Source organism: Protomyctophum bolini (assembly GCF_963924005.1).
Source record: "Protomyctophum bolini genome assembly, chromosome: 1".
Classification (NCBI taxonomy): domain Eukaryota; kingdom Metazoa; phylum Chordata; class Actinopteri; order Myctophiformes; family Myctophidae; genus Protomyctophum; species Protomyctophum bolini.
The window spans coordinates 12,958,574-12,972,776 of record NC_137862.1 but is presented as its reverse complement, the minus strand read 5'-3'; the positions used below and the strand labels follow the sequence as shown (position 1 = coordinate 12,972,776).

Below are 14,203 nucleotides of genomic sequence, written 5' to 3'. Positions count from 1 at the left end.
CTGGTTCTTGACTTCCAGATGTTGTGCATGTTACATCACCCATTACGTCATTCCCAGAGGCTATAAGAAGAACTTCAAGAAAGTGGAAAAGGAAAGAAATTGGAGAAAAGTAGAATAGCTACAGTATTTCACTTTCCAAGTCAACGGGAACAGTGCAAACAAGCCCCACTGTCAATCCCTTGGACAATGAGTCGTGGGCTTATGCTTAATTTATACTCTGGTGGTGTTGTGACATTATTTTGGGGTTTACTCCCTTCTTGCCCCCCAACTGGTCCAGAACCACTTCCACATGAGACCCTTCAGTATCTGTGGTACTGCAGTGTGCATTGTATGTTGCTATTGATGTTGCTGTGGGCAAATGTATAGTACATTTCATACTATATAGTATACATTGTATATTGCAATTTACTGTTGCTATAGGACAGGGTATATTGCATGTATTGCATATTGCATTTAGTTTCTTTCTATCTTTTTGAGTGGTGCAACCACTCCAAGGCGCGTTCGCACGTGACGCGAACAGCAATGTCCGTGTTAACCTACAGTATGTGACTATGAGTAGCAGTAGGGGCAAAAGTGGCGCTGTTGTGCCAGAAACAGAGAGAGAGATAGTGCTGCACTGTTGCCTGCTAATGAGAGAGAGGGGGGGGGGGGACTGGCTATGAGCTGAGAGCTAGACTTTAATGATAACTCTATGTCACATTCATAACAACAAATAAAGGTGAAAATCATCAGCACATACCCAGCAGGTGTGTTATTGTTAGTAAGGATATGCATGTAGGATGTGTACAGTATGTACCAGGAAAACAGGTGTTTTACTTGGCTGTTTCTCATTTGCTGCAAACGCTTAAAGCTTGCTAGTGTGTGTGTGTGTGTGTGTGTGTGTGTGTGTGTGTGTGTGTGTGTGTGTGTGTGTGTGTGTGTGTGTGTGTGTGTGTGTGTGTGTGTGTGTGTGTGCGCATGCGTGCGTGTATGTATGTTTGTGAAAATGAAAGAATGAATGAAACCCCTTGTATAACTGTCTATAGAGTATACATGTTAATATAACTCTGAGGATTTTACTATGCACACACACACATGAAGGAACACCCTTGCACCAGGAACGCATTACATCTCGACATCCCTCACGGCTTAACAATGTGCTGATGGCATGCCAACATGTTGAATACGATGTAAACAAGACACCCACTATTAAAGTTGTTTGTGTACAAAGATGGAGCATGGAGGTATGTTTAAAAAAAATGGTTTTAATGGTTTAGGGGAACCTAAAAGTAGGTCAAGAGTAAGACAACTTAGCAGTTGGGCTGACAATGAATTAATTGTAATGACTAATTGTAAGACGGTGCACACATTTCCCCAAACTAGGAGTCCCCTTTGAGTATAGAGGGTATGCACGTGACGTGACATCATCATATCCGGAAGTTAAGGCGAGAATTCTTACTGAGTGGCAAAAAGCTACTTTCTGGCCTTGACAGCGCATACATCCAAACAGAAAAGTCAAACTCACTTTTCCACTCGATTTACCACTCACTTTATGCATGTGCATACCCTCTCGTCATATTGGGTAAATATTTGATGACGTCTGTCTTAGCTGGGTATTAAAACATCACGATTCTGTTCTATTTTCTCCCGTTCTTCTGCTGGTCACATGCACAATGCATTTCCTCATGATGTCAACGTTGTAGTCGAGCTCTCTCATTGGCTCTCGCCTGTCCAGCTGCTACACAAACTTCCCTCGTCCGCTCATGTGGCTTCCTGGCGAGTGTCCAGCCGCTCACTAAAAGGCTCATTCATGCTCCGCCGCACCACAGTGTCGAGCGCCAAAAATAGGGCCGACCTACAAGCTCACAACGCGTTGGGAGCTTGCAGGTCGACTATTTTTCGACGCGCGACACAGTCGTGCGACGAATTATGAGTCTGGCTTAACTCCCCAGGGTCCCATGAGGCCATTCTCCTGGCTGTCCCGTGTGAGACAGGAAGCAGGGCCCTATGGACCGTGACCTCACCAAAGGAAGAGAGTCCAGAGTGCGTACGTGCGTGAGAAATTCTTCATCAGAAAGTAAATGCTTTTCTCCTGAAACTAAAGTAGGTTAGCGGGCCTAAGATTATGTAAACAACAAATCACCACCTCACATTCAAATAGGAAAATTGAGGTCTAACGTTGCCGAAGGCATGACAACAGTGAAAGAAAATTCAGAGCAATGTTTTCTTTTTTTAATGTGTACATGTCCAGCATGGATTGTTAACACACTCAACTAGAGGTGAACACACAACAACACAAATGTATAAAATCTTTTTTTTTCTACAATTTTCTACATAAAAATAGCAACCGATCAAAAGAAAAAGAACAACACAAATCCAAAACGGAATGTTAACAAAAACGTTGACAATGTCATCAAGTTTAGAGAGAAATAAGAACCGCACAAAATAACATTAAAAACAACTTAAAATGACAATTAAAATAAATCACAACAATGAAAGACAAACAATATTCACGGATGTTTTCGTCGCTTGTTGTTTTATTTATCCATCTCCTCCCGGTTGAGGATGACGGTGATTATCAGAAAGTGGGTAAAATCTTACCCATCTGCTAACAACCACTCAACAAGTACAGACGTTCAGAAGGACCTTGAGTGAGATGCTAAGACATGGCCAGTTTACCAAGTCTTCTAATAGACAGCCAGTAAATAGTGGAGAAAAAGACAACTACTAATTTACCAGTAATAACTACCTGCTACCTGCTGTCTGCTGCAGCTTCAACTCAGCATGAACTATTTAAAGTATTTAGTTGGACAATGTGTAGCCAAATTGTCCATATGCTCCTCAAGTGATTTTTTTTGTCAGTCTTGCCATTATTCCCATAATGTTTTTTTCTTTCTTCTCAGTTCTGTCATTGGAGAAGTAAAGTCATTTCCCAATTTGCCACACACATCTACTGCAATGAAACATACAAGATGTGTTCAAAGTCTTCCCCCCCTCAGATTCCCTCTTTAGCCCATCTCTTCACTTTGGGTTAGCAAAGCGGTGCTTTTATATAAGTGGTTTTAGTTGTGGTTAGGCACAATGAACAAGGTGAGATGCACACTTGACAGCAAGGAGATAATCGGAGAGACTCAGACACTGACTTTGGAGCGGATCAATGGAACTGATGATCCTGTGATCATCAGTTCCATTAATCCGCTCAGAAGTCAGTGTCTGATCACATCATAAGTCAGAGTTGAGAAACAGGAGTGAAAGTGTGAGTCCTTGTCACCACAATCGTACATGGTGACCACCGCGTGTGTTTAATTAGTTTCAGTCCGTGTATTTTCCATTGAGCTTGTTTCCTCATAGTCTGATGAGTACACAGGGCAGACAGAGTGAGGGTTCTCTCTTAAGCTAGTGGTTATTATTGGGCAGTGCAGGAGAGGACAGTGCAATGTGAAGAATCTGAAAGACAACAGACTCCATAAGAGTAGAACATAGAGAGGTAACTATGTTAGCCTTCTGGCTAAAGGTTCTGTTGGCAGAGGAATAATGACTCAGATGTTGTTCATATATACAGCCGGTATTGTAAGCCAACAAATAAAAAACAGTTTCACCTTAGCTCAAAGCTAAAACGGGGGTGGATTCAGTGAGGTGAACATTCAACATTAACAGATATACCGTAGATCCTGAGAAGCATAAGGGTTCATTTTCTTGCCTTGCAGTAATTTAAGGAGTTCTTCAAATCTCATAATATGATGGTAGGCTATTTGTATTTGCTGGATTTTATGCTATTTGTATTTGCTCCACTTTCACAATTTTGATTCTTGAATGTCAGGTGCCATCACAGAGTCTCAATTGAACCAACAATGTCCAGTCTGAGAATGATTCATTTGAACCCGGGATAAGTTCTATGTGAGCCATTCAACAATACTGGAACTTTCTGAACATGGCCGGAGGGAAAAGGTTGCTTACTCCAGTCAATGAAAGGGCACAGGAGGTGGATCTTAAAGAGAGGGAGGGGGGTTGCTCTGTGACACGGTTAGGCCCCAGGCCTGTTCTAACCATGCACTGGAGACAATAATGCACTGTTTGTGTGTATTAAAAGAGAGAGAAGTGAAGAAAGATTGAGCAAAAGACAATGAGATGGAGAGAGACAGTCAGACAGACAGACAGGGTGAAGAGAGAGTAGGGGAGAGAGAAGGACCATTATTGTTCCAGTCCCCCCAGGCTTGGAGGGCTGGGTTTGAGATATGGCTGGAAAGAAAGAAAGAGGCGGATAAAGAACCACAGAAAGAGAAATAAAAGGGAGAGAGTTTGAGAGATTTACAATCAAGATGTCGAAAATAGGCCTCCTCCCTTTAGATGAGTGCAGCGCAGATTAATGAAACACCTCGAATAATCCCAAACATGCATGAACACTCATACACATGCATGCGCGCAAAACACCAACACAAACATCAATCACTCGCTGACAGAATTATTCATATCCATATTTTTCTTCTCAATTCCCTGCAGTGTTCTGAAACAATAAATGGCTAAACAAAACAAATGGTGATTTTGGATCGGTTCCCAGAGAACTCGCACAGGGCCATGCATTTTCCCCCTCAAGCTTCCCACGTCTGTTTAGCTGTGTAGTACTATTTACTCAACTACTCCGGCACAACTCAGCCCATGGTGAAACAATGAGAATGACTTCATGTCGAGTTTGGGCGGGTTGTAAGAATATGCTGTTTACCATCGTGTTCTGTGAGCGACGCATCAAAAGGAGGGCTTTACTTGGACTGTGGTTGTCTTGTGCAGAACAGGCAACGTGAAGTCTGATGAGAGGGAATGAGAGATGAGCTGTACTGTAAAGCATTTATATGCTGTAGTATAAATGAGCTATAAGGCCATAAAGTGTGTCTAGGCGTGAGTCTGCATGTACTCTTTGAGTCTGTCCAGACACAGCTCTGCCGGGGCTGGCCATACATTGATCTCTCAGGCTCTAGAAGGGAGGCATGGAGATAGGCCGTGGTGAGAGGGGGGTGGGAGATGTCAGGAGGAGAGCTTTTACCACTGATTAGCTCCCAATGCTCCTCTCCAAACACACCCCGCCCCCGCACGCCTCCCATCCCAGACCCAACCCTGACAATGAGATGGTCAGCAGAGGGACGACGAGCGATACGGTTTCCTGGCAACTGCTATCGAGCGGCGCAGGGATCAATCTGCGGTGTGTGTGGGCGGTGGATGGATGGATGGATGGGTTTGGGGTGGAGGAGGGGGTTGGGTCTAGTGGTGGTGGCGTTCATGTTCTTCCCCTGACAATATCAGCTGTAAGTGGTCTGTTCTCTGTCTCTGTTCAGCTCTCTTCACACACCCCCTCCGTCTATCTCCACCTCTATGTCAGATGTGTAACACGACGGCCCCTGTTTCACGTCTCTCGTCTGACGCTCAGCGTCATGCCCGCTCGCTCTGTAAATTGGATAGACTTGGCGGCTATAGTACACGCACGCACACACACGCACGCAGGCACGCATACACACACACACACACACACACCAAAACCTGACATCTGGGTGGGAACAGTGAGAGAGGAAAGGCAGGCACTTTTGTTTCACTAATACTTGGCGAAATGAAAGTGGCAATGCTGCTGCAGCCAAAGGAGGAGAACAATAAAGTGCCTCGGGCCTTGGTGGCACTTAACGGACTATGGAAGAAAAAGACAGCGACAAGTACTTTACAGCACTGTATTCCACCCTCGTGCTGCTATCGCCCACACTGTAAGCTCACGCTTCCTCTCAGGACAACACTTGTAGCAGAGCTGGCTGGAGAATGTAGGTCACATGGTCCGATGCCAGCAGGGACCCTTAGGGAGGGCTATCAAACTTCCTTCCCGGTCTCTTTCCTCCTACCATCCACCCCTCCACCCCCCCGCCCCCCTACGATCCCAGTTGCTTCTCACTCACTTTGCCGGACGCGAGTCAGCTGAACCTCTAGAACCCCCCCCCCCAACACACAACCAATCCTACACAACCCAAACCTCTCCACAACCCCCACACCACCACCCGAATCCAAAATGTGTGTAACCCGAGCAGGCCAAGCCCTTTCTGGACAGACTGGAAGGCCTGCTCTCATGCCCCCTTTAGATAAGCTTCCTTCCCCTCTGAACTCACACAGATGATCCCCCTCTCTCGTTTCTCTCCATTATGATGATGCCTCTGTCTGTCATCCCCTCCCTCCCACCTGATCTCTTCCAGCTTTTCCACTTTCCCCAAGCTTATTATTGTCCTCTAACCAACTCACTTTGTCTCCCCAGACACACACACACACACACACACACACACACACACACACATACACACACACACACACACACACACACACACACACGCACAAACACACAGAGAGAGAGAGAGAGAGAGGGGGGCCCAGCTTGATGCTTATACTGTACATGCCTTTACATTAGCTAGAGCCAAAAGTCCTCATTGAAGTTTTGAACACTTAAAACATGCTCTTAAAAGCCACCAGCTAGGATAATAATTCCATTCTACAGTGTGTGGAGGAGGCACCCTGTCTTTGTAGAGCTGCATTAGCGGCGTTCCAGTGCATGGTCTTCAGTTGCTTTTCTTTACTTTGCCCCTCTCTCTCTCTCTCTCTCTCTCTCTCTCTCTCTCTCTCTCTCTCTCTCTCTCACACGCCAGCACACAAGAAAGTGGAAAGTGGAGAAGGAATAAGGAAAGATTAAGGGAAGACAGGAGTTAAAATAACATAAAACAAAATGAACGTCTTTACAGTATGTGATGCAGTCTATCAATGTGCAAATGCAGTTTGCTTTTCTCCCTGTCTCCATTTGTTTCTTTCTTTATGACTATGATGGGGTGAGCAGATGTCGAGGGGGGGAATCCCCTACTGTGAGGCGGGGTGGGAGTTTGGGCGAGGCTTGGGCGAACGGTGGTGGGGTTGCAAGACTTCCTGGTTTAGACATAACAACACAAACGGCAACTAAAGTCGCACAATATGAACCAAAAAACAACAACATCATCATCAACAAAAACAATGTGCAAATGTCTCTCATATAAATAGACTACAGCCAACGCATTGTAGAGCACCATGGAGAAGGGGGAGAAGGTTAGACAGTGTGTGTGTGTGTGTGTGTGTGTGTGTGTGTGTGTGTGTGTGTGTGTCTTGTTTGTGTGTGTGTGCGTGCGTGCGTGTGAGCGTGCGTGAGTGCGTGCGTGTAAGCATACGCCTGCTCTTTAAGAGCTCACATATGCATGTTTTAGTTTGTGTCATCACTCGTCTCGTGTTTGCATTCTTCGTGTGTACGTGTGTGCGCCTAAATTGGTATAAAGTATTTGCATGTACCCATCTACAGCCACATGTACTATAAGAGCAGGGGTGGGAGGTTGAGCGCCGATGTTCACTGCACGGGTGGGGGGGGGGGGGGTGTAGGCGGGGTGGCGTCGTCAAAAGGTCCGTCTAGTGTTCAAAGGCCACTACAGGTCACGAGGGTCAGACCCATTCCTGCAGCGAGCGCTTGCAGTGCACCAGCAGCCGTGGCGCGCCCTTCCGTTGCAGAGTGTTGATGATGGCGTAGATCAATCCCAGGATGCACAGCACCAGGAAGAGCGGGATGGTCACCATGAGGATGTTCATGGTCCTCTCCTCGCTGTCGTCCACCTTCAGCACCACGTCCACCTCGTTGGTGTCCTCCTCGCGTCCCTCCCGCTCCCGCTCCTCCTCGTCCTTGTTGTCCTCGGCTCCCTTCCCGCCGTCCCTGTCCTTGTCTCCGGTTCCTCCGTCCCGGTCCTTGCCCTTGTCAGCGTCGCGGCCCGCGTCGGGGTTGAACGGCGGCCGGTTGACGTCCGGGTACTTGGGGCCGCCGTCCGCGGTGGTGTCGGTGTCCGTGGTGTCGCGGTCCTTGTCGGGGTCCAGGTCCACGCTGCAGCCCATGAAGTCTCGCAGGATGGACTTGGGGTAGCCCGCCTCGCTCTTCATGCGGTGGTTGTCAAACTTCCAGTACTTGGAGCCCTTGTAGAAGTACGTGTAAGCTGAGGCGTGACAGAAAGAGGTTTCAATCAATCAGGGAAATGTCCAAAATGGAGGTAACATTCACCTGAAGCTTTCAGATTTCAGATGCAGAACTAATTCATGTGAGGACCTTTTGGTTGTACCGTTTCTGGCAAAAGCTTGTAAATACCTAACAGTGCGTTTTAACAGCGGGCGAGCATCGGCCGACACATCGCCTAATCGCCAGGTATCGCACAAAAATATGAATTATTTTTTATTTTCGGGTGACGTTCCTCCACCCACTTTTCGACTATTGGCCGTTCGCCTGCTATCACCGGCAGTCGCCAGGTCCCATAGACAAATTTCTGACAATTCGTCTGGCTGTCGCCCGCTGTTAAAACGTACTGTAAGACCCACAAAGAAGAAAAGCCTTTACCTGTCCTTTTTGTTGTAAAAGCGCTAAAACTTTCTCTCTTTTCCTGCCTTGATTTCCTTACTATCTCTCTTATTCCCTTTCTTTGGTTTTTCTTGCAAAACATTACGCACAAAAACTAACTTCACCCACTTTTTTACCTGATTCTGATGATATTCCTTGATAAGATTCAAAGCATTTATGAAGGGAGTGTGTGAGTTCCCTGCTAACACCTACAGCAGTGCTACCACTAAGGTGCTACACTCAAGCGTTTGACACAATAACACATCGTTTCCACTCACATATAATCTACTAAATGATGTCTCTCACATGTCTCCAAAACACTGTGTGACTTTTGGAACGCTCCTTTCGCTTTACATTCACTCTAATTAAACATGGAAACATGATGCTGCCTTTTCCCCAATGTGGGATCCCTTACACACACACACGCACTCGCGCGCACACACACACACACACACACACACACACACACACACACACACACACACACACACACACACACACACACACACACAAACTCTGTTTGTTGACTGAAAGACCACACCCTGATTCTTTGTCTCAGACATGTCCATGGTGGCTCATGAACGAAACACACACACACGTTTGTATTTCTATACTTGTGAGGACACCACTTATCCACTCCCTCCATCCGTGCTCACCTCCATCATCGCTGAGGAAGGCTCCCTTGGGAGTATGGGGCACTGACGAGCCCCATATGCTGATTGGCTTAGGGTAGTCTCTGTCCGCCGCACGGGACTGCTCATTAAAACGCCAGTACCTGCACAGGGAAGCCAGGGACAGACACAGCGTTAACTATGTTCGTTATTGTGACCTATAGAGTTAGACGTCGTTAACTGTATGTTCAGTCCTATGACCTAGACGTTAGACGTTAAATGTCAAGTGTACTGATGTGGTACGGTGTATGAGAATATCCTGTATAGTACATTCACATTATTATACATACGCTGACCTACTCTATATGTAGTTGTGTTCAACGCAGGTTCAGGAGTAGATACCACCCACTGCTCAACCTAATCACTCCCATCCCCTACCTCCTTATCAAGTCCACCTGCGTCCCAAGTCTCACGGCCAATCACGTAACATTCTCCACAGCATAAATACATCTCTCGTCTCATCTCTTACCTGTTTGATACTGCCTCGCGCTGTCAAATTTCCCCCATTTTCTCATCTATTTCTTTCTAATTAAATTTTCTATTCTATTTCTATTTTCTCTTGTCTCTCTATTACCTATGCTGCTATATTGTCCGGAAAAAAATTTACTCTTACAGTATGTAGTATGTGTGGAGGGTGTATTGATGGTTTTGGGATGTAACCATCAGCACTGCTGTGATTAATGTTCCAATTATTTGTTTAATAAATGTAAAAAAAGGTAACCTGGGAAATCAGAGAAACAGCTGTTAGTTATAGTTTTAAATGTGCTTGTGGTGTATACACCACAGCAGGATATTGGCCATAGTGTTAACATCCCCTCACAACGACAGCATGTTGAAACAAATGATATATAATGTCTTAAAGGACTGTGTTCTCTACAGTAACATCTATCCTCTTGCAGTGTGTGAGAAAGACAAAAGTTCACAGCAGTTGATCTGTACAGCTGTGTTTTTTTAAAGGGGAAAATCTGTTCTAAATGTGTTTCACGATGTGATTGATCTGTTGAGTTTAGATTCATGAACATCAACGACTCCCTTTCAAAGCAGAAACGCCTCGCTGTAAATTAGGTCTTCCGCAGACAAATCCCACAGCTGTCCCATTTAACAAAAGTCACAATTATGTTAAATTATTTAATACACAGACTAGTTCACACATAAGCTCAATGGGAATTGTTATAATCCTGAATTAACTTCAAATCAATTAGTTTTGGCGGTTTCCCATTAAGCATCAGCAGTTCAAAACCCAAACTTTCTGGGTTGCGGTTTGTTTCATAAAAGAAACCCGTGTGAACTGAGACTAGTGGGAATGGTTCGTAGTTTTCAGTTTCATAAACCAAACCCGAGTGAACTCAGACTAGTGGGAATGGTTCGTAGTTTTCAATTTCATAAAAACTGTAAATTCATATTTTACAATGGGGATTTTTCAGTAGTCACACAGCGAGTCCCGGGTTCCATTCCTGGGCACGGCGGACCTTTGCTGCTCTTTCCCTGTTTCCTGTCTCTCTACACTGTGGAATATCAATAAGAAGAAGAAGCCATAACCCTAACCATTTTCAGGAGCAAAAAAGCCCTGTTCTGCTATTATCTGCACAGTTAAAAAAATTAAAAAATAAGATACATAAATAATAGATAAATACAAGTTATGAACAGATGACAGTGTATAAAGTGTACATTTATACACTGTGACTGTAGTGTAAAAGCTTTAGTTCTTTACCGGTCTCCTTGGAAGAAATAGGTGAAGCCAGAGGGCTCCCACCAGATGGCTGTGTCTATACGGTCATAGGGAATGTCTCTGCCATAATCTGTCAGTTCCAGTGGATAGCCAGGTTCCAGGTTGGCTTCCCGGAACAGCCAGTATTTATTCCCTATGGAGGGGGGGGGGGGGGGGGGGGGTAGCGGGGAGAGGATGGAGTAGAGGAGAGATGAGAGGAGAAGGATTAAGTATCGGATGAAAAATGGGGGACAGCAAAGAGACACCTTCACGTGTGCCGACTCTGTGGAAATAACTTTAACAGTCCGTTAGAATGGTATACTCCAGCAACCAGTGGTTTCTCCTTCTGGTCGACACTGGGGGGGGGGGGGGGGGGAGAGACCAGGGCTGACGGACAGATCGATGAACCAATCAGGGTGTGCGCAAATCTGAGCCGCAACCCTCCCATCTAGGCCAGAAAGGTCTAGTGTTAGCTCAGGCTAATAGTCACCTGATCAGGTAGGCGCGCTCACCAGTTGCCTGCCTGAACTAGCTCTGCAGGCTTCGCATCATATAGTATTTGCCTGATGAAAATCTAAAGGTCGAAATGTTGTGCAGCCTTGATGTCCAGCACCTAAATACAGGCATAAGATACCTAAATACAGGCATAAGATGTGCAGCACACAATCTTCTCTGTGAATGGTTACTGTAAGAAGCACAGATCAGGGGGGCGAAAAGGGGAGAAAAGAGTTTTTATGGTTAACGTTCCTTTATGGTGCATGCAGTGGGACTTTCCCCTCCCATCCACTCCCACTGAGGTGGTGTAGTTCTGGAAACTCTTAACACTACCATACATGCATATGCTCCCCCCTCCCCAACACACACACACACGCACACACGCACACACACACACACGCACACGCACACACGCACACACACACACACACACACACACACACACACACACACACAGCTAATTTACTGGCGCTGAAACACTAAATAATTGAAAAGGCATGCGAACAATAACAGAAACTAAATCAGCGTTTCTGCGCAACTTTTGGGTGTAAATCGTGTAAATGCAACAATGATTTGCTGTCATGCGAACACAAATAAAGAAACAGAAACAAGTGATACATCATGGACTATGACTTTGGGATTGGCCCGAATTGGTCCATCAGGAGTCGTTAGGCCAGATAGACTATGCTCCGTGTAGTAAGGAAAGTTTTATTATTGTCGGTGTGTCAGACACGGGAACTCCGTCCCCCGAGCATAGTTACATCTCTCTTCCTGGCTCCAATCCTGCTTTTACTCCACCCGCCCCTCTCTCCGGCCTCGCTCCTCGTTTTAAAAGCCAAACCTCCCAGCACAGCATCCAGGTGGAACGAGAGGTTGACGCAACCCCTCCACCCATCCCTCCCCAGTGCTTCCATCCATCCATCCTTCCATCCTTCCATCCATCCATCCATCCATCCTTCCATCCATCCATCCTTCCGTCCGTCCGTCCGTCCATCCGTCCATCCATCCGTCCATCCATCCATCCATCCATCCATCCAACCATCCATCCATCCATCCATCCATCCATTCCATTCTGTCTTTCAATCAGTTCAATGTTTAATACAATATGCGTCATTGGCATGAAAGTGACATGGGTAACATTGCCAAGAATGCAAAGGGTGTGTGTGTGTATGCCTCCTTCTCTCTCTGGCTCGCATATCCACCAGATGTGCTCGAGGGCCAATCCTGAGTCCCCTCTCGTTCTCCCTTCCATTCCATTTCTCTCTCTCTCTCTCTCTCTCTCTCGGTCTCTGTCTCTCTGCATATGGATGACAGCCAAGTGTCCGGCCCACCGCACTAACTATGACATCATCATTTAGTGAAGAGGGCCCAGGGCGGAGGCAGGCTCCTTAAAGGCACAGCAGCGATCTCATTTCCCTAGGGCTCCAACTTTATCCGCCACTCTATGCGACGAGCAGCTCTAAGCGACTTGCAGGACATCAATAAAAGATTTATACCCAGTGTGAGGGATACGTTATAGATACCACTGGTTCCTTGAACGGATATGAGTGTTCATCATCTGTAAAAAGAAAGCCCCGCAAACTGATTTACTGTCCTAATTTGACAGGAATAGGACTTTATGAAGTAAATTATACCACCGAGCAATATCTTTGCATTAGGTTATAAAGGGGAAACGCTGATGGTGGATAGATTTCAGAATTGCTCCCTATGGACCCATTTATGCTTCCATATGTTGATGACACTACCCATGCACTAAAAAAAGAAAAAAAGTATCTTCATATAATGGAAAAGAAATATTACTATCAGCTAAAAGGTTTGATACATTGCTACATAATGTATGGAGGGCAGACCGTAATGCTTTACACAGTACCTACGTATGGGCTCCCATACTAAAACTATAAGTCTACGTCATTGCAAATGAATGAAACAGTGATATGACCCGATGCTGGTGCTTTTGTGCTGCCGGGCAGGACAGGGAGTGCTGCTTCGTTAGAGACAACAAGCAAACTGAGCTGTTTTACGAGATTGTAGTCGGACCAACACATTAACAAACAGCGTTCTGCTTCATTCAATGCAGGTATTTATCCTCTTGCTCAACTGAGGTACACAACATGTTGTGTGCGTGTGTGCGTGTGGTTGCATACCTTTAAAGAAGACAAACTTCCCGTCGTGTCTCTCATAGGCCGCGTCTATGTCCCCGGGCAGTCCCCTCCAGAAGTGGCCAATGGGCATGGGGTAGTTATCCAGGACCCTGTTCCTACGCACACGCCAGAACCATCGACCCTGCACGGACAACACAAAGTCAAATATAGGCTACGTGTGTGTGTGTGTGTGTGTGTGTGTGTGTGTGTGTGTGTGGGGGGGGGTATTTACTTATTCCTTCTTATCCTTAGCTACCGATAACATCAACTAAACACAAGCGGTTCTACCTTTTAGCCAGCCCTGTCTCTTGCTCTCTCTTCCTCCAGGCTAAAGCAACCCATGGTCAAAATGCCTAAGGATGGACTAAATTCCTTTCTACAGTAAATATCCCTTCCGTTCCAAAACAAGGGGGGGAGAGGGGGGTGATTTGTGTATGTTAAGTTTATATAGAGAGTAAGAAAGAAAGACAGACAGACATACCGGGTAGTACAGTATGGAAAAAATATAAACATGTGAGGGTTAAAAGTTAAAATGGGCCATTCCATTTTTACAACACGAGAATTAAAGTCACACACTGAGGATTTGACTGTGTAAAAGTGATACTGTGGTGGAGTGCGATGCCCTTTCTCAGTCAGCTGACGGTGATATTCCCCACTAGGCCTAATGGTCTGATAAAGACTGTGGTTATTGGCTGCCCACCGCTTTCTGCTAAGTACACATGATAACTGAACCTGAACGCAGCATGAACCGGCTAACTGCTAAACCCTAACAGGCTAATAATACCCAGTCCTCTGCTCC

General features: G+C 45.8%; 1 protein-coding gene across 4 annotated transcripts in view; it reads right to left on the bottom strand.

Annotated features, from left to right (window-relative positions):
* Window positions 1-6,013: 6,013 nt before the first annotated feature.
* Window positions 6,014-14,203, bottom strand: part of mmp15b (matrix metallopeptidase 15b) — a 27,880-nt gene continuing 19,690 nt past the window's right edge. The window contains exons 7-11 of one of the 4 annotated variants that reach the window (XR_013963772.1): window positions 13,408-13,546; window positions 10,772-10,922; window positions 9,046-9,164; window positions 6,282-7,994; window positions 6,014-6,251 (exon numbers count right to left, since the gene is read on the bottom strand). Coding sequence is in view for 1 of the 4 variants with exons in the window: in XM_080759029.1 (XP_080615155.1) it covers window positions 7,456-7,994; window positions 9,046-9,164; window positions 10,772-10,922; window positions 13,408-13,546 (948 nt within the window). In the remaining 3 variants the exon portion in view is untranslated. Of the gene's footprint in view, window positions 7,995-9,045; window positions 9,165-10,771; window positions 10,923-13,407; window positions 13,547-14,203 lie in introns of all 4 variants that reach the window. The other 3 variants (XR_013963773.1, XR_013963774.1, XM_080759029.1) reach the window with 3 other exon arrangements.